The sequence below is a fragment of the Haliotis rufescens genome, unplaced genomic scaffold (genome assembly GCF_023055435.1).
Source record: "Haliotis rufescens isolate VD_foot unplaced genomic scaffold, xgHalRufe1.0.p SCAF_23, whole genome shotgun sequence".
NCBI lineage: Eukaryota > Metazoa > Mollusca > Gastropoda > Lepetellida > Haliotidae > Haliotis > Haliotis rufescens.
In genome coordinates this window covers 7,862,725-7,888,953 of record NW_025963924.1, presented here as the reverse complement: position 1 = coordinate 7,888,953, position 26,229 = coordinate 7,862,725, and the positions used below count along the sequence as shown (strand labels likewise).

Genomic DNA, 26,229 nt, shown 5'->3' with positions numbered 1-26,229 from the left:
TTCTCAGTGAGCTAGCACTATAAATCGGCATCAGTCCGGACTAGTACAAGCAGCCACACACACACATACACGTGCATGCACGTCGTTATATAAGTGCAATAATCTTGGACGCGACGTTAAACCCAATTTCACCTCACCTCACCTCATGTTTCCTTCGGAGAAATACGCGATATTCACCTTACCTCTATAGAACCACACGAGGTATTCACCTTACCTCTATGTTTCCTTCTGAGAAATACATGACCTTCACCTTATCTCTATAGAACCACACGAGGTTCATGTTTCCTTCAATAAAACGTTTCGATTAATGAATGACTATTGTTTTAATGTCGTTACACAAAGGACTATTTCTTTTCCTGTCCCTTTTATGATGATGTAAGACATGATTCATTCTTCTACTCTGAGGGAGTTGATCTTAACTATATTGAACGGTAATGCTAATTTTACAAAAATTACTAATCTAGATATCTTAAAATCGGTACATTCATGCATACTTCATTTCAAAAGGTTCATACTAACGTGAGAGTGTAAATCCCGAAAATATAAAAATCTTCTACTCTTTACACCAAACTGTTGTCCATGACCACTTGCTCTTGTTAACGTATTTAGTTTATTATCATGTATTGTTTTGTTTAATGCCTTCGTGAATATAACTTGGTCTGGAGAGTTATTAACACAAGCATTTTCGCTTGTTTACCGATCCAGATTCATTGAATACAAATATCACACAAAGGAAATGGCAGTGACCAATGATGTTTACTGTTGACTGTGCATATTATGTCTGGTACGGATCAAAGTAGGGTCAATCACCAGATTGTATGGCCACAAGCCAGTGGCAGGGTGATGATCAAGCGTCTGGAGAAGGGTCATGAAACAAATCACTATAGACAGCATAGACTATTCTGATTGATGACATATTTCTTCAGGGGCACACGGAGCGCGGGTGGGGGTGGGCGTTGCCAAGTCGTTGTAGGCGTGGAGTGTTGCCTCCCTAAGTCTTTATGAGTTATAGTAAGGTGTTATAACAAAATGTGGTACAAATCAGGCCACTATTGAATTAACGGCCAACAGATACAATATAATGTGAACCCTACATTTGGGCTCGTCTGTGTGGGGATCTCAGAATATGTATTAGCGGCAGAATATGTTTTCTGTCACTGATTCAAGACATCCATTTTTCCCTAATATATATACAAGTCCTCAGAATATTTGGGAAACTATTTCAAACTGCTGGGATCTCTCCAGTTACACGCCAAACCAGTTAAATCCTCCGCACGATACTGTAAAATCCATCTCGAAAAGTATGTAAGACCCAGTGCGTGATGAATGGGACCGCCATGTCTAAAGGCTTACTTTTTATATCATACGCAGTGAAGACCGATAAGACCTATAACGTTCGTTCTGGATAACCCGGATAACTCGAACTTTTTTCCAGGGCCCCACGAGTTCGACAAAACGAGGTTCGACAGGTTTGTATCCGTACGCTACTTCTGTAGTACTATATTATCAATGTGTATACGTTTTGACAAATATTATTACTGAATATGAGGAAAATACTTATGTTGTACATGTTTTACAAATATAGATTGCAAGCCTAAAAGACAATATACTTCCTGGAAAAGCCGTAGCCACTCAGTGAACAGCCTACGTGGTCGTGCAATCTGTGCAAGCTAACGTTCATATGACAGCGGTGTTCAGTTGCCAGGGACGAGATGACTTCGGCAGTGGCACTGTTTTTGGTCTGGGTTCAGATGGGCGCTGTTGCTGGTAAGTATATATACATAAAGCTTTCATTGAGGGCACTGCCATCTCGCACGGGCAGCAAACTGTCTATTTTAAGCGTGCTTCGTGTTTCCCAAGCTTACATGGATAGCCTTTCGTAGGGATCTACAGATTATATTTTGATATTTTTGGTTTTGGTTTTGCACTATTCGGAGTTATATCGAATGGCGTGTGCCAGATTAATTCAATGCCGGCCTTGATCATCCAAGTTGGTCAGTGTTGGTCCATGTCGGTCCATACTGGTCCAAGTCGGTCCATGTTGGACCATGTCGGTCCATGTTGGACCATGTCGCACCACACTACTGTGAATGTTTGCCGGACTACTTTCCAGTTTGCACCGTCTGTCTGTGGGTTTGTCTACAGCTTTGTATATACATGGCCGTGTGATGTGTGTTATTCGTATTGTACATCCGTGTTCGTCCATTTATCTGTGCGTTATTTGGTACCTATTACCTCATGTTGTTAATGTCAATCTGCCGCTCATTCTCATCAATTTGGTGTACTTACTACAGCTTGTTAACGGTTTAAGAAGCTAGATTGAAACGTCGCGAAATGAAAAACTCTCTCTCTCTTCTCTCTCCCACTCCCTCTATCTTTCTCTCTCCCTCTATCTCCCCTCCCTCTCTCCCTCCCTCTCTATCTCTCTCCACCCCCTCTCCCCCTCCCTCTCTATCTCTCTCTCCCCCTCCCTCTCTATCTCTCCTCTCTCACTCCCTCCCTCTATCTCTCTCCACCCCTCTCTCCTTCTCTATCTCTCTCCCCCTCCCTCTCTACCTCTCCCTATCTCTCTCCCCTCCCTCTCTATCTCTCCCCCTCTCTCTATCTCTCCCTCCCCCTCTCTCTCTCTAATATCTCTCTCAATCTCTCTCCCCTCCCTCTCTATCTCTCTCCACCCCCTCTCCCCCTCCCTCTCTATCTCTCTCCCCCTCCCTCTCTATCTCTCTCCCCCTCCCTCTCCCTCCCTCTCTATCGCTCTCCACCCCCCTCTCTCTCTCTCCCCCTCCCTCTCTATCTCTCCTCTCTCACTCCCTCCCTCTATCTCTCTCCACCCCTCTCTCCTTCTCTATCTCTCTCCCCCTCCCTCTCTACCTCTCCCTATCTCTCTCCCCTCCCTCTCTATCTCTCCCCCTCTCTCTATCTCTCCCTCCCCCCTCTCTCTCTAAATATATCTCTCAATCTCTCTCCCCTCCCTCTCTATCTCTCTCCACCCCCTCTCCCCCTCCCTCTCTATCTCTCTCCCCCTCCCTCTCTATCTCTCCTCTCTCTCTCCCTCCCTCTCTATCGCTCTCCACCCCCTCTCTCTCTCTCCCCCTCCCTCTCTATCTCTCCTCTCTCTCTCCCTCCCTCTCTATCGCTCTCCACCCCCTCTCTCTCTCTCTCTCTCCCTCCCTCTCTACCTCTCTAAATATCTCTCTCAATCTCTCTCAAATAATCAAAGATTGTACTTTCAACAACCTTCTTCAACAATCTTGATTCAGGTGCAGCCCTGAACTTGACCCAGACGTCACCTCAAGCTTTCTTGGGACTATCGTTGCAATTCAAGTGTGCCCTGACGACGGCAGGCACAACGGGAGCCTTGCTCTTCCAAAGGAACACATATGTCAAGTGTTCGGTGAAGAGAGATGATTGTACCCAATACACCTCCGACCATCGCTCCCAGACACAGTACACGTGTGGGTGTGGACGGCAGAGTGACGGCAACTACGTCTACATCCTCAACGCCACCTCCTTACACGACGATGTTGAAGGAAGCTGGAAATGTGAATATCAAGCGTTTAGCAACACCATCAACATTAAGCTGACGGGTAAATATGAACCTATACTTGGTCTAACATTAACTAGCGTTAAAAGTCCTCGACAGCAACATTCCTCTACTCTGTGGTTTGTCTTTAGGGTTATAAGTCAGAGGGAGCTAGGTCTGGAGCGTGTATGGCATGGGCATGTCAAGGCTGCTGCCACTGTTATTTGCCACGCCTGAATTGAGTGTGAGTGAGTTGGGTTTAACGCCCGTTTAACAGTATTCCAGTTATATTGCGGCGTGTCAGCTTAATGTGGGAGGAAAGCCCCAAGCGATGCAGGTCTCAGACGTTAACCACTTCGATGAAACCCACGAGCACGGGTATGGTGCTGACAAACCTAGAAATAATCGTGGCGAACCGGGATTCGAAACCACGATCATTGGTTTCTGGCGTGCCCAAGGGACGCAACTCTGCACAGCGAATCGCGGCGCCTCAGACGACTGGGCCACCCATGCCTCGCCACGCATGAAACAGCACAGAAATTCCCCGATGTGTTTCTTTCATAGCTTCTCTCGATTTATGCAGTTCTGTGTTATAGTATTGCCCGTCGATGGCCTGACCTCGTTGCCAATACTCCTTCCCTTACTGTTCCACAAACCAAAAGCCATGACTTTGCCAAATGACTCTACCCTTTGGGATGCTTTGTTCGGGCGAGGACAAATGTTTTCACTGTTTGCTCTGACGTTTTGGCTCAAAGTGATGGACCAAGATCTCATACTGGACACAATTCGCTTCCAACGTTAATCAGGATTCTGCAAAAAGATGGTTGAGAGGTCCCTTGATATATTCAGTCGAGGCCTCTGGTGTCAACATTCTGGTATCAGGATAATCTGGACTGATCGCAACTAATACCAATAGTGTCAGCGATTGAGCCAAGGTCTGTCACATCCACGCGATGGACAGCTTCCACTTGGATTCAGAAGTTGCATCATTAGGATGCTCAACCCTCGAGTCATCTTCTGTGTCACACAAGGATGGCAATTATTGTCATTGTTCTTTAAATGTGTCACTTCCTGGGTACCTACACGGCATGTGCAGATCTTGGGCTTGGTATGAAAAAAAGCCAAGGGATGTTATTACACACTAAAGTAACAAGCAGGTGCAAATACATTCAGGATACGAATGCTATATCTCAGTGGGCCCAAGTGTGAAAGAGGCGTCAGTGCTTGTCAAGTCAGTGATATGTAAGACGTCAGCCACCTCCCTCCATGCATTATGGGGCCCCTTATGAAGTTCACTAAAACATACCCCCCTCTGACTCAATTCCGCTTCAATTCAGCAGCCTATTTTTTAACCGTTTAATTCGAAGGGCAGTCATCCGAATGGGTACAAGACGAACGTATAGGCGGACGTGCTTCAAAATTAACATCTTTCTATTTCGACAAGGTCGGTCAGTGCGCTACCGTGTCGCTTGTTTCTCTGGTACATGGATGGCTTGATTGACTGATTAGTTTACAGGCCGCCGTCGCATGGCTGGTTGTGTTAGTGGCGGGTGCTACCAGTAGGGCAGGTCATGCTTACCCTTTTCGCGAACACCTGGTGTCAACACTGATTTTCAGTGACCCACATAATTTTCGCCGCTAGTTTATCCATTGCGCTCGAAGGGATCTGTTTCTGGCCTTGACGGGTATTTCTCATATCTTCATGCCTTTCCTTTGCTGACAAGGGGGCACGGGTGGCCCAGTTGTCTAAGGCGCCGCGATTCGCTGTGCAGAGTTGCGTCCATTGGGCGCGCCAGAAACCTATGATTGTGGGTTCGAATCCCGGTTGGACCCGATTATGTTGCTAGGTTTGTCAGCACCATACTCGTGCTCGTGGGTTTCACCGAAGTGGTTAACGTCTGTGACCTGCATCACTTTGGGCTTTCCTCCCACATTAAGCTGACACGTCGTGATATAACTGGAATACTGTTAAAAGCGGCGTTAAAAACCCAACTCACTCACTCAATCGTACAATGGGCTCTGCTTTCAGCAGAGGTTTCTTGCATTGTGGATCTGGAAATGACTTTTGTCGCTTCTATTTATCGAAGGATTGTTGTCATCTTATTATCAAAGAGGGATCCAATAACCCAATACGTTGATTACTAAGTCTTGTTCAATGAGTTAGATAAGTAACTGTTTTTCTCCCCCCAGACTCCGAGGGTCCAACACAGATGCAATTGGACAAGACAGAACCCCAGACAAAGGAGGGAGGTAGTGTCAACCTGACCTGCTCCGCCAACTGTCTCCCCGACTGTCGTTACAGCTGGACCAAGGACGGACAGGACCTGACCAGTCGGGCCAGGGGTAGTCGGGGTCAAGTCCTGGCACTGAAGGGGTTGGTGGGCGACGACAGCAGTAACTACACCTGCACAGCCGTCAACCCCTCATCTAACAAAGCCAGCGACATCTCCGCGTTCCTTCTTGTTCAGAGTGAGTACACTTATATTTTACTTGTGCAGACGCCGGTGGGTATTAAAAACACATGCTTATGATTACGAGTCGGAATCGTACGACGAGAACGCGATAGCACGAGACAAAGCACGAGACGAGAAGGCGATACCAGAGTCTCGTGTTATCGCTTTCTCGTCTCGTGTTATCGTTTCATCGCAATATCGCAGCCGTATTTAAAATCGATAAAGCGATGTCCCCTCTCGGCCACCATAGTCTCTAACCACTGAACTGCAAAATGCCGGCATGGGTTCACTCAATTTTGTTTTCGCAGTAACCTTTGTCAACAATGGCTAAGATTTCGCAAACTGCACTTGACAACGTTAAAGCAGTTTTTGCACTAAAACAATTATCAAGAACGGTATCGCCTATCAGGAAGTGTTGACTAATATCGTTGTTGACAAGCATGAAATTGTGGCTTATCAAATAAATAACAATCTGAAGGATGTATTGATTAGAGATTGATCGCATTACACCCTTCAGACTATGCTTGCCGTAAAAGACGACTATGCTTGGCGACTAACGGGATCGGGTGGTCAGGCTCGCTGACTTGGTTGATTCATGTCATCGATCCCAGTTGCGTGGATCGATGCTCATGATACTAATCACTGGATTTTCTGGTCCAGGCTCGATTATTTACAGACTGCCGTCATATACCTGGAATATTGCTGAGAGCGTCGTTAAACAACAAACCAACATCCTTCAGAATTTTTAATAGTGCTTGTGGCGGAGTGCTGGTGGACTGCATTACAAGTTACATTTGGCGTCTTGGGATACATCCCAAATTATAAATTATTTAGGATAGGGTTGCCCGCTTTACAGCAGGAACCAATTTATCCATTCTGCTTTACAGCAGATGGCTTAGTGTCCGCTTTACAGCGGATGGTCAGCTTGGCAACAATAGTTGCCCTCGCTCATGGTTTGGCAATGGTACTTGCCTGGCAGCGATAGCTGCATAGCAACATGGGTTGCTTGGCAACGGTAGTTGCAGGGCAGCGGGTTCTGCATTGGTAAGCAACATGGGTTGCTTGGCAACGATAGTTGCAGGGCAGCAGGCGCTGCATCGGTAAGCAACAACATGGGTTGCTTGGCAACGGTTGTTGCAGGGCAGCGGTTGCTGCAGTTGGGGTTAAGCTCATTGCTGCAGTCCACCAGTACCTCCACATCCACGATCATTTCATCCAATAATATCTCTTGTCTTAATTTGAAGTTCCGCTATCATGCATGATGGCGGAGCCTGTCATAATGGAGCCATGTCCTTATATAATATTGTTTTATGTGACATTCACAATAAATATATGCGACAATGGATTCGGTGTGTTTTGGAAATCACGATAACTTGTAGCAGGATCACGAGGGGTACATTGGGTTTTTAGATTTTATACCACGAGCAGGAGGTCATATAACGTAAATAGTGCTGCAACAAATTCAACTTACCTACATGATTTAATGTGACATTGTAAATAAATTAACACAAATTAAAAATTGATAGAAAACAGCTGTTCCATTGAGCTGAGGTTAATTTGTGCTATGTCACGTGACTTTCATTGACTCGGAAAAAGCGTGCGGTTTTTTACTTTGAAGCGGGGGATATATTCTGCCTCTCAGAAATCCACGTGAAGCCTGTACTGATCGTTGCGGGGTATAAGAGATATAATTAGCGAGAGATTATTACATATTATTTTATCAAGATCACGTCTGAACAATCATATCTAATCATTCTGGTGAGGTGAGGTGAGGTGAAATGGGGTTTAACGTCGCGTCCAAGACTATTGCACTTATATAGCGACGTGCATGCACGTGTGAGTATGTTTGTGTGGCTGCTTGTACTAGACCGGACTGATGCCGATTTATAGTGCTAGCTCACTGAGATACCATGCCGCAGTTTAACATAAATACCCCACTTAGACACAGTATACTGACTCCGAGCCGACCAGTCCTTGTTTTAGCCCTTTAATGCCGAGCGCCAGACAGGGTAACAACAAGTACCATCTTTTAACGTCTTTTGATATGACGCAGTCGGGGATCGAACCCCGGACCTTCCGCTCTCCGGGCGGACGCTCTACCACTAGACCACGGAGGCGGTCTTATTCTGACATGGAGGCATGATAGAGTTCGTTATGCATCGCACTTAATAGACAGGCATATTTAGTCTAATACAAATATATAATATAGCCCATGCAAGTCTATGTTTGGCAAGTCTAGATTATTGAAAATAAAGAGAGTGTCTCGGCTCCTTTTTGTAATATTTTTATTAAGATAATTTTACAGATTTTCTTTCTGTAATATGTTCACTTCAGACACTAGATGTTTGTCTAGGCATTGTGTGAATCCCGCCTTAGGCGGTAAAACCACCTCTCATTCCTTTCCGCGTGATACTTATGGAGTCGTGTTTAGGCGCGATAAAGCATTATTTATCAGGCCTGAACAGTTTCTAAGTAACCCAAAACACCGAGTGCATTTTTTACAGCATGTACGTAGCTTATTCAGGTTTTAAGTATGTTTTGAAAAGGTGTTTATTTATACTCCTCTGCTTTTTCCTGGTCAACTAGGCGTTTATGTTTCCTGCTGCCATAGCAAGGCTGCTAACTTGTATATTATGCCTTCTCTCATTCGCTCTGTGTTTGCGATAACATAGGTTTTATTATGATAACCTAAATACCGTCTATGGGTATCGCAATATGCACCCGGCCAACCTCAATCCCGTATTTCATGTCGACTGTCATTGGTATGAATTCATATGGGAACTAGTTTCACTCATTCACGTGACTATCACAAAAAAGACCGCAATCTGACTAGACTATCATGTAGTATATATCGTACAGAGAAAAAACAGTAACTGTTGTTGAATTATCGTAATAAAAAAATATTACAAAGTAGCCCATAGAACATTATATACTTGGATGAGCTGTATTTGATATATTTGTATCAGGGTCTGTAAGACAGGCTACAATCTGACGGCAGTCGTGACCCTTATATTATTGTTGCCAATATCAATATCAAATATCGCTTTGCGGAGTTGCGTCCTTTATATGTTCCAGGATCTTTGGTTTGAAACTAAGTTTTCCCTGGCTATGAACCCTAGTGAGTGCGTGAGTGAGTTTGGTTTTACGCCGCTTTTAGCAATATTCCAGCAATATCACGGCGGGGGACACCAGAAATGGGCTTCACACATTGTACCCATGTCGGGATTCGAACCCGAGTCTTCGGCGTGACGAGCGAGCGCTTTAACGACTAGGCTACCCGACCGCCCCCGAACCCTAGCGTGTAAGCGCAGCACCATTGCTCGTGGGTTGACCAAATGGAGCACTTCTACGGCCTTCCTTTCCTTCCACCCCCAGCTAGGCTGACACGTCGTGATATAACGTAAATAGTGTTCAAAGCGGCGTTAAACTATACATTACTTTGTGCATGCCACATCCTCTCCCTTAGGGGTAGAGACCGCCTTCGTGGTCTAATGGTAGAGCGTCCGCCCGGAGAGCGGAAGGTCCGGGGTTCGATCCCCAGCCGCCTCAAACCAAAAGACGTTAAAAGATGGTACTTGTTGTTACCCTGTCTGGCGCTCGGCATTAAGGAGCTAAAACAAGGACTGGTCGGCTCGGAGTCAGTATACTGTGTCTGAGTGGGGTATTCATGTTAAACTGCGGCATGGTATCTCAGTGTCCTAGCACTATAAATCGGCATCAGTCCGGACTAGTACAAGCAGCAACACACACATATACACGTGCATGCACGTCGCTATATAAGTGCAATAATCTTCGACGCGACGTTAAACCCCATTTCACCTCACCTTTGGGGTAATGCATACACGACGTGTCACTGTATAGTGTGTACGACACTCCGAAATATCACTGACAGTTTTATTGCGATTTCAGTTAACACACAAGCATCTCATTGTCAACCGCCCTTTATGAGGAAATATTCCAAATTTACACAGTACAGCAAACTACGTTTATAACGAACACGCTTATATCGGACTTACCGATATAACGAACTTATTGTTTAGTCCCGGCTATTTCTTGTATATATGGTGTATATATGCTTATAACGAACTACGGTTATTACGAACTAAAATTGGTGGTCATTCATAACCATGGTATACTGTATATCAATCAGGGTGTATGTCAAACCATAGCAACAGCACAGAAATGTTTGCACGGCCGCGATACAGTTATAATCAGTTCACCACATCATCAACACTCTTTCAACTGGTGTCGATTTCAGGCATTAAACGTAGGAAACTAACCTCATTTTACAAATCCATCTGTCAAGTTTGAATACACAGAGATAGCATTAATAGCTTCCCCGGCTGCAAAATCAGTTCCCCTGCCGAAGGACATATGTTAACATCACGTTATCACGTAATTGCCAAATTTCGAATGTTATCAAAGCAATTTTATCAATTCGACTATCGTAGGCCCACTAAGCATGGGTGTTACGACCACATTAGCGCTAAGATCGCTTTGTGGAACGGGTCCCTGAAGAGGGCTTTGACTTTCCTAGAAGATAGATCATTTTATATTCGGGTATTTTTTTTAACCGGACGTGACTCCGTTTCACCTTGGGACCCGTATCCTCATAATACTTTGGTATTACGAAAAATGTTAAAAACGTGTAACCTATTCTGTCACAGATATCGTTTAAAAAGAGACCACCTGGCCAACGTAGTCTGTCCAAATGTTTATGAATCAGACCCTTGTGTCACGTACATGCTCTGTCATATCGGGGTCCAAGATACGTCTCAGACGTTGGCCTCCGCTGCAATATATTATCTGAAAACTCTTTTCTCGGAGATTGGTCACTCGATATGTTGTTGTTGTTGTTGTTGTTGTTGTTGTTGTTGCTGTTGTTGTTGTTATCATCATCATCTTCACTCGATATATTATTGTTGTTATTGTTGTTGCTGTTGGTGTTAAAATCATCTTCTTCACTCGATATATTATATTATTGTTGTTGTTGTTGTTGCTGTTATCATCATCATCTTCACTCGATATATTATATTATTGTAGTTGTTGTTGTTGTTGTTGTTGTTGTTGTTGCTGTTGTTGCTGTTATCATCATCATCTTCACTCGATATATTATATTATTGTAGTTGTTGTTGTTGTTGTTGTTGTTGCTGTTGTTGCTGTTATCATCATCATCTTCACTCGATATATTATATTATTGTTGTTGTTGCTGTTGGTGTTAAAATCATCATCTTCACTCGATATATTATTGTTGTTATTGTTGTTATTGTTGTTGTTGTTGTTGTTGTTGCTGTTATCATCATCATCTTCACTCGATATATTATAATCCCCCGCACCGAAGTGGAAGGGGGATATAGAAATGGGTGCTGTCCGTCCGTACGTCATTCCGTCCGTCTGTCCGTCACGTTTCGTTTCCGGAGTAGAACTAAAAAACCACGAGATATATTTAACAAAACTAGGCACATAGATAGGTCCAGTGGTGAACTGGTGCCTTTTGATAGTCTGGGTTTGTTTCAAAGCAATATTTTCGCGTTTCGACAGCAAAACTATGACTTTGACTGAAAATGGCGGTAGTGCTTGTTTCCGGAGCAGATCTTGAAAACCGTACACTATTTCTTCACTATGGGCAGTCGGGTAGCATAGTGGTTTAAGCGTTCGCTCGTCGCGCCAAAGACCCGGGTTCGATTCCCCACATGGGTACAATGTGTGAAGCTCATTTCTTAAGTCCCCCGCCGTGATATTGCTGGAAGATTGATAAAAGCGGCATAAAACCATACCCACAAACTCACTCACTGTGTTATAAAATGTAATATTACCACCCAACATCATTTCGTGGAGGGGGTGCGGGTGGCCCAGTCGTCTAAGGCGCCGCGATTCGCTGTGCAGAGTTGCGTCTCTTGGGCAAGCCAGAAGCTATAGATGATTGTTGGTTCGAATCCCGGTTCGCCCCAATTATGTTTCTAGGTTTTTCAGAACCATACCCGTGCTCGTGGGTTTCACCGAAGTAGTAAACGTCTGAGACCTGCATCACTTCGGGCTTTCCTCCCACATTAAGCTGACACGCCGTGATATGACTGGAATACTGTTAAAAGCGGCGTTAAACCCAACTCACTCACTCACTCATTTCTTGGAGTTTATATAAATTTCGTACAGCCATCACTCGGTTTATATGTGTGAACATATCACGGTATGGCCGATAGAAAATATCTAACACACATCAGAGAGTGTCATACGACTCTTGCTCAAAAGTTGTTTGATAGGCATTACGGCAGTTAAGGCCTTTGCCTTCAAGAGTTTCCATGGTGGAAATGTGGAGGGCATTTTTTAATTCAACGCGCCAGTGACCAAAATGCAATTTGACTTGCCTTTGCATGTGTTTGTGACGGGCGTCACAGACAGGATAACTGATGCCCGGTACCATCGCTATTTGATAGTTATTCATAAACACATGTTTATGATAAAGTCGGAATCATACATTGGACATTGCGTTCAATATATATTACTTATGATTAGGGAGCAAGCTTTTGTCGCTAATATTTTATAGCTGGTCCGAAAAGAAAAGACGGCGCATCCTTCACTCCGACCTTGAGAACTTCGAAAGGTCAAACGGCCAGATTGGAGGCGACCTTCACCGGTGACCCTCGACCAGAGCTGACCTGGTGGAAGATTGAAGAGGGTGCTCTGACCCCTGTGAAGAATGGTTCTGGAGAGACGGTGCGTCAAGGTAGGTAGGACTCTTCTTTGGCCCCTTCACAAACAGGAGGGGCGGGCGGCATATGAAGGCGAGCAGCTCTGGCCGTTGTACAAGACGGGTGCGGGGAAATGGGACATCAAGGTATGTAGGGAGCTCTGTCCCTGGTACAGACGGGAGCGGGGACATGGTACATCAAGGTAGGCGGGGAGCTCTGTCCCTGGTACAGACGGGAGCGGGGACATGGTACATCAAGATACTCGAGGAGCTCTGTCCCTGGTACAGACGGGAACGGGGACATGGTACATCAAGGTAGGCGCGGAGCTCTGTCCCTGGTACAGATGGGAGCAGGGACTTGGTACATCAAGGTGTGTAGGGAGCTCTATCCCTGGTACATACGGGAGCGGGGACATGGTACATCAAGGTAGGCGGGGAGCTCTGTCCCTGGTACAGACGGGAGCAGGGACATGGTGCATCAAGGTATGTAGGGAGCTCTGTCCCTGGTATAGACTGGAGCGGGGACATGGTACATCAAGGTAGGCGGGGATCTCTGTCCCTGGTACAGATGGAAGCAGGGACATGGTACATCAAGGTGGGTAGGGAGCTCTGTCCCTGGTACATACGGGAGCGGGGACATGGTACATCAAGGTATGTAGGGAGCTCTGTCCATTGTACAGACGGGAGCAGGGACATGGTACATCAAGGTATGTAGTGAGCTCTGTCCCTGGTACAGACGGGAGTAGGGACATGGTACATCAAGGTATGTAGTGAGCTCTGTCCCTGGTACAGACGGGAGCGGGGACATGGTACATCAAGGTAGGCGGGGAGCTCTGTCCCTGGTACAGACGGGAGCGAGGACATGGTACATCAAGGTAGGCGGGGAGATCTGTCCCTGGTACAGACGGGAGCAGGGACTTGGTACATCAAGGTATGTAGGGATCTCTGTCCATGGTACAGACGGGAGCGGGGACATGCTACATCAAGGTAGGCGGGGAGCTCTGTCCCTGGTACAGACGGGAGCGGGGACTTGGTACATCAAGGTGTGTAGGGAGCTCTGCCCATGGTACAGACGGGAGCGGGGACATGCTACATCAAGGTAGGCGGGGAGCTCTGTCCCTGGTACAGACGGGAGCGAGGACATGGTACATCAAGGTATGTAGGGAGCTCTGTCCCTGGTATAGACGGGAGCGGGGACATGGTACATCAAGTTAGGCAGGGAGCTCTGTCCCTGGTACAGATGGGAGCAGGGGCATGGTACATCAAGGTAGGCGGGGAGCTCTGTCCCTGGTACAGATGGAAGCAGGGACATGGTACATCAAGGTGTGTAGGGAGCTCTGTCCATGGTACAGACGCTGGCGGGGACATTGTACATCAAGGTGGGTAGGGAGCTCTGTCCCTGGTACATACGGGAGCGGGGACATGGTACATCAAGGTATGTAGGGAGCTCTGTCCATTGTACAGACGGGAGCAGGGACATGGTACATCAAGGTATGTAGTGAGCTCTGTCCCTGGTACAGACGGGAGTAGGGACATGGTACATCAAGGTAGGCGGGGAGCTCTGTCCCTGGTACAGACGGGAGCGGGGACATGGTACATCAAGGTAGGCGGGGAGCTCTGTCCCTGGTACAGACGGGAGCGAGGACATGGTACATCAAGGTAGGCGGGGAGATCTGTCCCTGGTACAGACGGGAGCAGGGACTTGGTACATCAAGGTGTGTAGGGATCTCTGTCCATGGTACAGACGGGAGCGGGGACATGCTACATCAAGGTAGGCGGGGAGCTCTGTCCCTGGTACAGACGGGAGCGAGGACATGGTACATCAAGGTATGTAGGGAGCTCTGTCCCTGGTATAGACGGGAGCGGGGACATGGTACATCAAGTTAGCCAGGGAGCTCTGTCCCTGGTACAGATGGGAGCAGGGGCATGGTACATCAAGGTAGGCGGGGAGCTCTGTCCCTGGTTCAGACGGGAGCGGGGACATGGTACATCAAGGTATGTAGGGGGCTCTGTCCCTGGTATAGACGGGAGCGGGGACATGGTACATCAAGGTGTGTAGGGAGCTCTGTCCATTGTACAGACGGGAGCGGGGACATGGTACATCAAGGTGGGTAGGGAGCTCTGTCCCTGGTACAGACGGGAGCGGGGACATGGTACATCAAGGTATGTAGTGAGCTCTGTCCCTGGTACAGAAGGGAGCAGGGACATGCTACATCAAGGTATGTAGGGAGCTCTGTCCCTGGTACAAACGGGAGCGGGGACATGCTACATCAAGGTAGGTGGGGAGCTCTGTCCCTGGTACAGACGGGAGCGGGGACATGGTACATCAAGGTAGGCGCGGAGATCTGTCCCTGGTACAGATGGGAGCGGGGACATGGTACATCAAGGTATGTAGGGAGCTCTGTCCCTGGTACAGACGGGAGCGGGGACATGATACGTCAAGGTATGTAGGGAGCTCTGTCCCTGGTACAAACGGGAACGGGGACTTGGTACATCAAGGTATGTAGGGAGCTCTGTCCCTGGTACAGACGGGAGCAGGGACATGGTACATCAAGGTATGTAGGGAGCTCTGTCCCTGGTACAGACGGGAGCGGGGACATGCTACATCAAGGTGTGCATTGGGCTCTGTCCCTGGAGGCTCTCGATATCAACGTAAGCAGAGGCTAGGCACAGGGTTATCAAGTTAGACATAATTTTCTAATATGAGATTAAGCATGGATCTCTGGCCTCAGACGAGATTTGGGGACACGGTACATCATGGTAAAGGCATGATCTCTGGCCTCCTTACAGACGAGATATGGGGACACGGAACATCACGATGAAGGCATGATCTCTGGCCTCAGACGAGATTTGGGACACGGTACATCATGGTAAAGGCATGGATCTCTGGCCTCCTTACAGACGTGATTGGGACACGGTACATCACAATGAAGGCATGGATCTCTGGCCTCCTAACAAACGAGATTTGGGGACACGGTACATCGCGATGAAGGCATGGATCTCTGGCCTCCTCACAGACGAGTTTTAGGGACACGGTATATCATGGTAGAGGCATGGATCTCTGGCCTCCTAACAAACGAGATTTGGGGACACGGTACATCGCGATGAAGGCATGGATCTCTGGCCTCCTAACAGACGAGATTAGGGACACGGTACATCATGGTGAAGGCATGGATCTCTGGCCTCCTAACAGACGAGATTGGGTAGACGGTACATCATGGTAAAGGCATGGATCTCTGGCCTCCTAACAGACGAGATTTGGGGACACGGTACATCACGGTGAAGGCATGGATCTCTGGCCTCCTAACAGGCGAGATTGGGGACACGGTACATCATGGTGAAGGCATGGATCTCTGGCCTCCTAACAGGCGAGATTGGGGACACGGTACATCATGGTGAAGACATGGATCTCTGGCCTCCTAACAGACGAGATTTTGGGACACGGTACATCATGGTAAAGGCATGGATCTCTGGTCCCGTAAAAGACGAGCTTGGGGACACGGTACGTCATGGTAAAGGCATGGAACTCTGATCCCGTAAAAGACGAGATTTGGGGACACGGTACATCATGGTAAAGGCATGGATCTCTTGTCCCGTAACAGACGAGATTGGGGACACGGTACATCATGGTAAAGACATGGAACTCTGGCCTCCTAACAGACGAGATTTGGGTACGCGGTACATCATGGTAAAGGCATGGATCTCTGGCCTCTTAACAGACGAGATTTGGGGACACGGTACATCATGGTAAAGGCATGGAACTCTGGCCTCCTAACAGACGAGATTTGGGTACGCGGTACATCATGGTAAAGGCATGGATCTCTGGCCTCTTAACAGACGAGATTTGGGGACACGGTACATCACAGTGAAGGCATGGATCTCTGGCCTCCTAACAGACGAGATTTGGGACACGGTACATCATGGTAAAGGCATGGATCTCTGGCCTCCTAACAGACGAGATTTGGGGACACGGTACATCATGGTAAAGGCATGGATCTCTGGTCCCGTAAAAGACGAGCTTGGGGACACGGTACGTCATGGTAAAGGCATGGAACTCTGATCCCGTAACAGACGAAATTTGGGGACACGTTACATCATGGTGAAGGCATGGATCTCTTGTCCCGTAACAGACGAGATTGGGGACACGGTACATCATGGTAAAGGCATGGATCTCTGGCCTCTTAACAGACGAGATTTGGGGACACGGTACATCATGGTAAAGGCATGGATCTCGGCCTCCTAACAGACGAGATTTGGGTACGCGGTACATCATGGTAAAGGCATGGATCTCTAGCCTCCTAACAGACGAGATTTGATAGACGGTACATTACGGTAAAGGCATGGTCGTGGAACAGACAGTAGTCTGGGCGCGATACTTCACGGTAAGACCTCTGGTTCTGAAGGACATTCATGTTTAAGGGCTAAGAGCATGTATTTTGGGTGTTTCATGTAAACTATTTTTTAATCAATATTGTTTTGTAACTTATTTATTGACATCTTTCTTTCCACTAAGTTGCGCATGTTGTTTGTTTTAGATAGCACAGGGGGTGTGGGTGACAATCGGCGAGTTGTGTTGAGATTTTGTTGGACTAGGTAAGACATGTACATGACTGTTTCAGATACCCTAGGGGGAGCGGGTGACAGTCTGACAGCTGAGTTGGAGGTTAAGGTGGAGACGGACGACGACCTGGGCATGTACTGTGTCTCAGCCGAGAACATCGTCGATACGACCTTTGTCTACATTGACCTGCAAGGTGAAGGTCGGTGACAGTTCTGAAGGGCCAAATGCGTTTGTCTGAAGGGAGTGTATGTTTCTGTCTGTCTTTCTGTTTCTTTCTATGCCTGATTGTCTCTCTTTCCTGTCTGTCTGTCTGTTTGTCTGAATGTCAATCCTTCTCTCCTCTTCCCTCTCTTTCAACCTGTCTCATTTATCTCTCTATACCTCTCCTTTCCTTCTCTCAAGCTGCCTCTGCCTCTATCCACTTCTCTGTGTGTCTCTCTCTGCCTCGTCTCATCCTCTCTCCTTTTCTCAATATTTATCTGCCTCTATCCACTTCTCTCTGTATCTCTCTCTGCCTCGTCTCATCCTCTCTCTCCTTCTCTCAAGCTGCCTCTGCCTCTATCCACCTATCTGTATATGTCTCTGCCTCGTCACATCCTCTCTCCTTCTCTCGAGCTGTCTCTGTCTCTATCCACATCTCTGTATCTCTCTCTGTCTCGTCTCATCCACTCTCTCATTCTCTCAAGCTGCCTCTGCCTATTTCCACTTCTCTGTCTCTCTCTCTCTCTGTCTCGTCTTATCCTCTCTCTCCTTCTCTATTTGTCCTATTTATATCTCTACGTCTTTCCTCTCCTTCTCTCAATCTGTCTCTGTCCACCTATGTGTCTCTCCCTGTCTCGTCTCATGCTCTCTCTATCCTTCTCTGAGAGTCTCATCCACTCTCTCATTCTCTCAAGCTGCCTCTGCTTATTTCCACTTCTCTGTGTTTCTCTTTGTCTCGTCTTATCCTCTCTCTCCTTCTCTATCTGCCCTATTTATCTCTCCATGTCTCTCCTCTCCTTCTCTCAATCTGTTTCTGTCTCTGTCCACCTATGTGTCTCTCCCTGTCTCGTCTCATGCTCTCTCTCTCTCTCTCCTTCTCTCAGTCTGCCTTTACCTCTATCCACCTCTCTGTATCTCCCAATGTCTCTCCTCTCTTCTCCTCTTCTCTCAGTCTGCCTCTACCTCTATCCACCTCTATGTATCTCCCAATGTCTCTCCTCTCTTCTCCCCTTCTCTCAGTCTGCCTCTAACTCTATCCACCTCTCTGTATCTCCCAATATCTCTCCTCTCTTCTCCCCTTCTCTCAGTCTGCCTCTACCTCTATCCACCTCTCTGTATCTCCCAATGTCTCTCCTCTCTTCTCCTCTTCTCTCAGTCTGCCTCTACCTCTATCCATCTCTCTGTATCTCCCAATGTCTCTCCTCTCTTCTCCTCTTCTCTCAGTCTGACCCTACCTCTATCCATCTCTCTGTATCTCCCAATGTCTCTCCTCTCTTCTCCTCTTCTCTCAGTCTGGCCCTACCTCTATCCACCTCTCTGAATCTCCCAATATCTCTCCTCTCTTCTCCTCTTTTCTCAGTCTGCCTCTACCTCTATCCATCTCTCTGTATCTCCCAATATCTCTCCTCTCTTCTCCCCTTCTCACAGTCTGCCTCTACCTCTATCCACCTCTCTGTATCTCCCAATGTCCCTCCTCTCTTCTCCCCTTCTCTCAGTCTGCCTTTACCTATATCCACCTCTCTGTATCTCCCAATGTCTCTCCTCTCTTCTCCCCTTCTCTCAGTCTGGCTCTACCTATATCCACCTCTCTGTATCTCCCAATGTCCCTCCTCTCTTCTCCCCTTCTCTCAGTCTGCGTCTACCCCTATCCATCTCTCTGTATCTCCCAATGTCTCTCCTCTCTTCTCCCCTTCTCACAGTCTGCCTCTACCTATATCCACCTCTCTGTATCTCCCAATGTCTCTCCTCTCTTCTCCCCTTCTCTCAGTCTGCCTCTACCTATATCCACCTCTCTGTATCTCCCAATGTCTCTCCTCTCTTCTCCCCTTCTCTCAGTCTGCCTCTACCTCTATCCACCTCTCTGTATCTCCCAATGTCTCTCCTCTCTTCTCCCCTTCTCACAGTCTGCCTCTACCTATATCCACCTCTCTGAATCTCCCAATGTCTCTCCTCTCTTCTCCCCTTCTCTCAGTCTGCCTCTATCCATCCCTCTTTATGTCTAAATGTCTTTCATTCCCATCTCCTCCCCATATATCAGACTCGTCTCGTCTTCAATACAACTCTGTATCTTTCTATGCTCGCGTGCGTTTGGTTGTGTATATAACAAACACCCTCTACCCCGAGCCAAAATGCTCCATATAATGATAAGTTTTGTTTGTTTGTTTGTTTGTTGTCTTACGCCGCACTCAGCAATATTCCAGCTATATGACGGAAATAATCGAGTCTGAACCAGACAATACAGTGATTGATATCATGAGCATCGATCTACGCAATTGGGATTGATGACATGCGTCAACCAAGTCAGCGAGCCTGACCACCCGATCCCGTTAGTCGCCCTTACGACAAGCATAGTCGCCTTTTACAACAAGCATGGGTTGCTGAAGACCTATCCTACCCCGGATCTTCACGGGTCATAATGATAAGTAATGATATGAGTACATTGTATTTTAGGTCATCAGCCTGTGGGTGCAGTTTGCGGCCAAGCTGAAACAGGTGCGTTCTAAAATGTAAACTATACATCAAACATAAACGGCAGGTAAGATGTGATTTTTCATCATAGAACATTGTTATAATGTCACTTTATGGCATAAGCGTAACTGGGGTACGTAATTTTATATTTTTGTTTGTTTGTTGTTTAACGCTGCACTCAGCAATATTCAATATAAATAAGCAAATAATCGAGTGATTGACATCATAAGCATCGATCTACGCGATTGGGATACGACGATTGACGAGCGTCAACCAAGTCAGCGAGCCCGTTAGTCACCTAAGGAGGGGGGGGGGGGGGGGGGGGGGGGGGGGTAGGGGGGCTTGGAGTTTCAACATACCTGGTGGAAGTACGTGATACCATATCCTCATGGTGGAACGTCATAATATAGTTGTCCTAATGAATTACGTCCCAACATACCCATAACATGCCGTGATGGAAGTAGGTCGCCACATACTTTGACGCAGGTACGTCATAACATAACACACCCAGAAATAGAAACCTTACAATGTCTTCCTGGTTAAGACCAATTCCTCCTACGTATACTATACATAAACACATGCTCGTGATATAGTCACAATCGTACATTCGACTGTTCTTTGGGCAAAGATTTCTTTTGAATATAAAAATGTGTTGTCGCTATTTACAGGATATCCAACGTTCGAAATCGGCGTCAGCGTCGGCGTAGGTGCCATGTTTGCCATCGGAATCGTCGTTGCTGTTGTATTCTACATAAAGTACCAGACGATGAAGAGAGGTAACCATCCTTTTATCGGTATCATGAAGTACGATATGGTTCTTCAAATGCTTTGAAGGTATCAAACTCTCATGTCTCGTGGACTGACGAATTAATGAATGACATATCAGGCAATGGATGGATGAATTAATGAATGACATATCCTTTATCGGCAATGGATGGATGAATTAAAATGAATGACATATCCTTTATCGGGCAATGGATGGGTGAATTAATTAATGACATATCCTTTATCAGGCAATGAGTGGATGAATAAATGAATGACATATCCTTTATCAGGCATATGGGTTGGTGAATTAACTAATGACATATCCTTTATCGGGCAATGGATTGATGGATATGAAAGACATATCCTTATCGAGCAATGGGTTGATGAATTAATAAATGACAGATCCTTTATCGGGCTATGGGTTGATGAAGTAATGAATGACATATCCTTCACCAGGCAAACTCTCTTGTCTCGTGGATAGACGAATTAATGAATGACATTTCAGGCAATGGATTGATGAATTAATGAATGACATATCCTTCACCGGGCAATGGATGGATGAATTATTGAATGACATATCCTTTATCAGGCAATTGATGGGTGAATTAATGACATATCCTTTATCAGAAAATGGGTTGATGAAATAATGAATGACATATCCTTTTTCGGGCAATGGATGGATGAATTAATGAATGACATATCAGGCAATGGATGGATGAATTAATGAATGACATATCCTTTATCAGGCAATGGGTTGATGAAATAATGAATGACATATCCTTTTTCGGGCAAAGGATGGATGAATTAATGATTGACATATCCTTTATCGGGCAATGGGTTGATGAAGTAATGAATGACATATCCTTTATCGGACAATGGGTTGATGATTTAATGAATGACATATCCTTTACCAGGCAAACTCTCTTGTCTCGTGGATACACGAATTAATGAATGACATATCAGGCAATGGTTGGATGAATTAATGAATGACATATCCTTTATTGGGCAATGGAATGATGAATTTATAAATGACATATCCTTCACTGGGCAATGGATGGATGAATTATTGAATGACATATCCTTTATCGGGCAATGGATGGATGAATTCATGAATGACATATCCTTTACCAGGCAATGGGTTGACGAATTAATGAATGACATATCCTTTATCAGGCAATGCATGTATTAATTTCTGAATGTCATATCAGGTATCAGGTAGCGAATGGATGAATTAATAAATGACATATCCTTTATCGGGCAATGGGTTGATGAATTAATGAATGACATATCCTTCACCGGGCAATGGATGGATGAATTGTTGAATGACATATCCTTTATCGGGCAATGGATGGGTGAATTAATGAATGACATATCCTTTATCAGGCAATGGGTTGACGAATAAATGATTGACATATCCTTTGTCAGGCAATGCATGTATTAATTTTTGAATGTCATATCATTCAGTTAGCGAATTGATGAATTAATAAATGACATATCGTTCATCAGACATTGGATGGATGAATTAATGAATGACATATCCTTTATCATATGATTTATCAGACGACTGACAAAAGAAAAATCTAAAAGGCACATCATTCATCGGTCAATGAATGAGTGAACGAACAAATCAACGAATTTATGTTTTAGTTTAATTTTTAAAATTGTATGGCATTTTTTTAACGTTTTAAATATAATTGTATCACTGGCAGTATCGTTTGTCACATGTCTTTACAGAGTTGGAATCCCCATATGCTTCAACTAACAGGTACGTGGAAATTGTCACAAGCAGCTGATGAGTGAGTGAGTGAGTGATTTGGGTTTAACGCCGCTTTTAACAGTATTCCAGTTATATCGCGACGTGTCAGCTTAATGTGGGAGGAAAGCCCGAAGTGATGCAGGTCTCAGACGTTTACCACTTCGGTGAAACCCACAAGCACGGGTATGGTGCTGACAAACCTAGAAACATAATCGGGGCGAACCGGGATTCGAACCCACAACCATAGGTTCCTGGCATGCCCAAGGGACGCAACTCTGCACAGCGAATCGCGGCGCCTTAGACGACTGGGCCACCCGTGCCCCCAAGCAGCTGATGAGGGGTATGGGAAACATATAACATCAGCTTGGAAGTATATCAGGCTAAGTGAACACCTTGAGGATAGATACTGGTCATTTCATGATTTCCCAAGAATTAGAGAGAAATCACTTTGTCGGAACTATACTGTCACATTCATTTTATACGAAATGAAAACACTTCCCCGATTTCTGAAATTTGCGGATCCTGTGACGTCATTCTCGGGGAAGTGTTTTTGTTTCATTGCGTTTGTAGTGCAATCGTATTTTCATCAGTTACATATATCTGCAGTGAAGATCTGACGTCGGCTCCATAGAGGGTCTATCACGTTATGTGGACAGGATTGGCCTCCATTCTAAACATTATGCGAGGTTGATTTCAAATTTCTAAACATCGATTAGGTTTCATTTCTGTACCAACTCGATTTGGAAATGTCGATCTTAACAAAAGAAAACCAACTGTTTGCGCAGTCGTCGAAATCCAGACAGTTCTTTGTGCAATAAAGGTCATAAAACGTGGCTTATCCTATTATCGTGGGTTCGAATCCCAGATTTTCCGGATGGGTCTTTCCCACCATACATGTGCTTGTGAATTTCCTCAAAGTCATATAGGACCGACCATTTTTCGGTGGGTTGGGGGAGGATTGGCATTTTGTATCAAGATTAAATAACATTTCAGCTTCATGTGCAAAACCAGATTGATTAATATAAAACTTAAGAGCCTGATTTTTATAAAGAAAGACATATTGCAACAAAGTAATTTTTGTGGCAGGCAACTCATTCAATTCATCGTTTTCAAAGGTCTGATGCATAATTAAATATCAAGAATTTTCAGGGTCAATTTATGTTTTTCGATACAACACCCACCCAACCCCCCCCCCCCCCCCCACCCCACACACACACACACCACCAACCCGCCACCCCCCACCACCATCCCCACACCCACACCCACACCCACACCCACACCCACACTCACACCCACACCCACACCCACACCCACACCCACACCCACACTCACACCCACACCCACACCCCACACCCACATCACGTTTGTCTTTTATGCAACCTCCCTCACGTTTTGGTCTCAATAACTAACAATTCAACACGTAAGCATAAGAAACATTATTTATTACTATGGAACACAATATGTTTTCAATGTAGACGCCCCAGCGGGATGGATCCCAACCACTACCAGGAACTGCCCTGCCCCAAGATGTGGAGTAAACAGCTGGAGGACGGGGGGTACATTCTGCCGGTGGAGGGTCACCTTGAGGGTAAGGAAAAATGCTTTCTGGGTGAGGGTTAACTCAGTTCCCAGGACCTTAAAACCTTCTGACCAAACTGTAGGGGTTCAATGTAAGGAAATAACTATAACATTTGACTGTTCCCCTTATCATACTAAGGATAAAGGATCGTCCTCTTCGGATAAAGGATCGTCCTCTTAGGATAAAGGATCTTCCTCTTCGGATAAAAGATCGTCCTCTTAGTATAAAGGATCGTCCTCTTAGGATAAAGGATCGTCCTCTTAGGATAAAGGATCGTCCTCTTCGGATAAAGGATCGTCCTCTTCGGATAAAGGATCGTCCTCTTAGTATAAAGGATCGTCCTCTTAGGATAAAGTATAGTCCAAAGATGAAACACTCCCAGGATAAGCGACAATTTAACGTCTTTTGATGAGAGATTAGGATTTGGGACGTAAGTCTTTGATAAAGAACGAAGTCCTTGGGTTGAGGGAACGTCCAAGGGTGGTTGTATTGTAATAATAAAGGATTTCCTACGTCCTGGGGTCTCACGGTATAGGCAGGAGTAGTAGAGTGAGTGAGTGAGTTGGGTTTAGACGATACAGCAGTAGTAGAAGAAATGATAATAAATAATAGTGGTAGTAGTAGCCGTCGTCGTAATGGTTATGGTAATGGTGTAGTAGAAACGTATTGTAGTAGTAGTAGTAGTAGTAGTAGTAGTAGTAGGGTCGTGGCGAAACGAGCGACGCTTTAACATCTAAACATCCAACCGCCAACAAATAGTAGAAGTAGTAGTACATATAGGAGTAGGTGTAGTAGAAACGTAGTAGTAGTAGTAGTAGTAGTAGTAGTAGTAGTAGTAGTAGTAGTAGTAGTAGTAGTATCTGCAATAAACTTCTTTTTCTTGTAGTGTTCTCGACAAAGGTTGACATGAAGCCGGTTGAGGGCAAGGTCATCACTACCAATGCGGCAACCAATCCCGTCTACGACCACATCAGCCTCTTCGACGATGGTACCTTCCCTAGACAGTAAGCATGCCACCATGCACATTATGCATAGAACCTACTACCCAAGAAGCTGTGAAGCAGCCCAAACCCAAACCCCAAACCCATCCTTATCCATAGCCCCAACATCAACCACAACCTCATCCGCATACTGAACCCCATCATCAACACCAACCCCGACATCAACACCAACCTCATCGACAACCTCATCCACATCCTCATCTTCACCCCAACATCATCCACAATCTCATCCACATCCTCATCTTCACCCCCAACATCATTCACAACCGAATCCACACCCTTATCCTCACCCAAACATCATCCACGACTTCATACTCATCCACAACCTCATCCACATCCGCATCTTCACCCCAATCCTCATCCGCATCCACAACCCAATCATCAACACCAACCCCGTCATCAACCCCAACATCGACCCTATCCTCATCCACAACCTCATCCACATCCTCATCTTCACCCCCAACATCATCCACAACCTCATCCACACCCTTATCCTCACCCCAACATCATCCACAACTTCATCCACAACCTCATCCACATCTTCACCCCCAACAACATCCACAACCTCATCCACACCCTTATCCTCACCCCAACATCATCCACAACCTCATCCACATCCTCATCTTCATCTTCATCCTCATCCTCATCCTCAACCCCAACATCAACCCCAGCCTCATAACCATCTTCATCTTCATCCTCAATCGCAACCCTCATTTGACATAGAAAGTTGTACTTACTAGCTGATACACCTTAATTCTACCGATGGCTGTTATGCTGCCGTTTTGATGGATTTATTTCTTTTACCCTAGGAACAGCAACTGTAGCACCAGCAGCAGCTGAAGCGCTTGGCCTGACATGGACGATGTTGAAAAGGGGCACTGACCAATGTCCAGTCCGTTCACTCAAACGACGCCTATCTGTGGACACATCAGAAGAGAAGTGTTAAGAAACATTGCTTGTCTTTGGTCCTTCACAATACAATGTCCATGACCAACACTTGTTACATTCCAATGTTCCTATCACCTAGCCTCTTTATTAATGCTGGTATCAAAGTGTATATATTTCTCTGATATTAACTTGGACCTACCAGCTGTTGTTTGTTGCTGTTAAGATGAGATTGCCATGCATGGCACACAACATACAGTACCACCGTTAACCTCAACTCTACAACAACCCCGCTCTGTCGCACACACATCGGGAATGTAGGTCTGTGTGTCGAGAGAATCCATCTCG

General features: G+C 45.9%; 1 protein-coding gene across 2 annotated transcripts; it reads left to right on the top strand.

The window, feature by feature from the left end:
- Positions 1–1,615: 1,615 nt before the first annotated feature.
- On the top strand, positions 1,616–26,229 carry LOC124151825. Of its 2 annotated transcripts, none has more exons than XM_048401752.1 (11): positions 1,616–1,767; positions 3,261–3,587; positions 5,714–5,992; positions 12,521–12,700; positions 17,284–17,418; positions 19,878–19,919; positions 20,564–20,671; positions 22,395–22,425; positions 23,892–24,004; positions 24,882–24,999; positions 25,806–26,229. In XM_048401752.1, the coding sequence occupies exons 1-11, from the start codon at positions 1,713–1,715 to the stop codon at positions 25,834–25,836; spliced, it is 1,419 nt and encodes a 472-aa protein (XP_048257709.1). In that variant the 5' UTR covers positions 1,616–1,712; the 3' UTR covers positions 25,837–26,229. The 2 variants fall into 2 exon arrangements, with proteins under 2 accessions (XP_048257709.1, XP_048257708.1); XM_048401751.1 differs by having other exon boundaries at positions 17,284–17,424.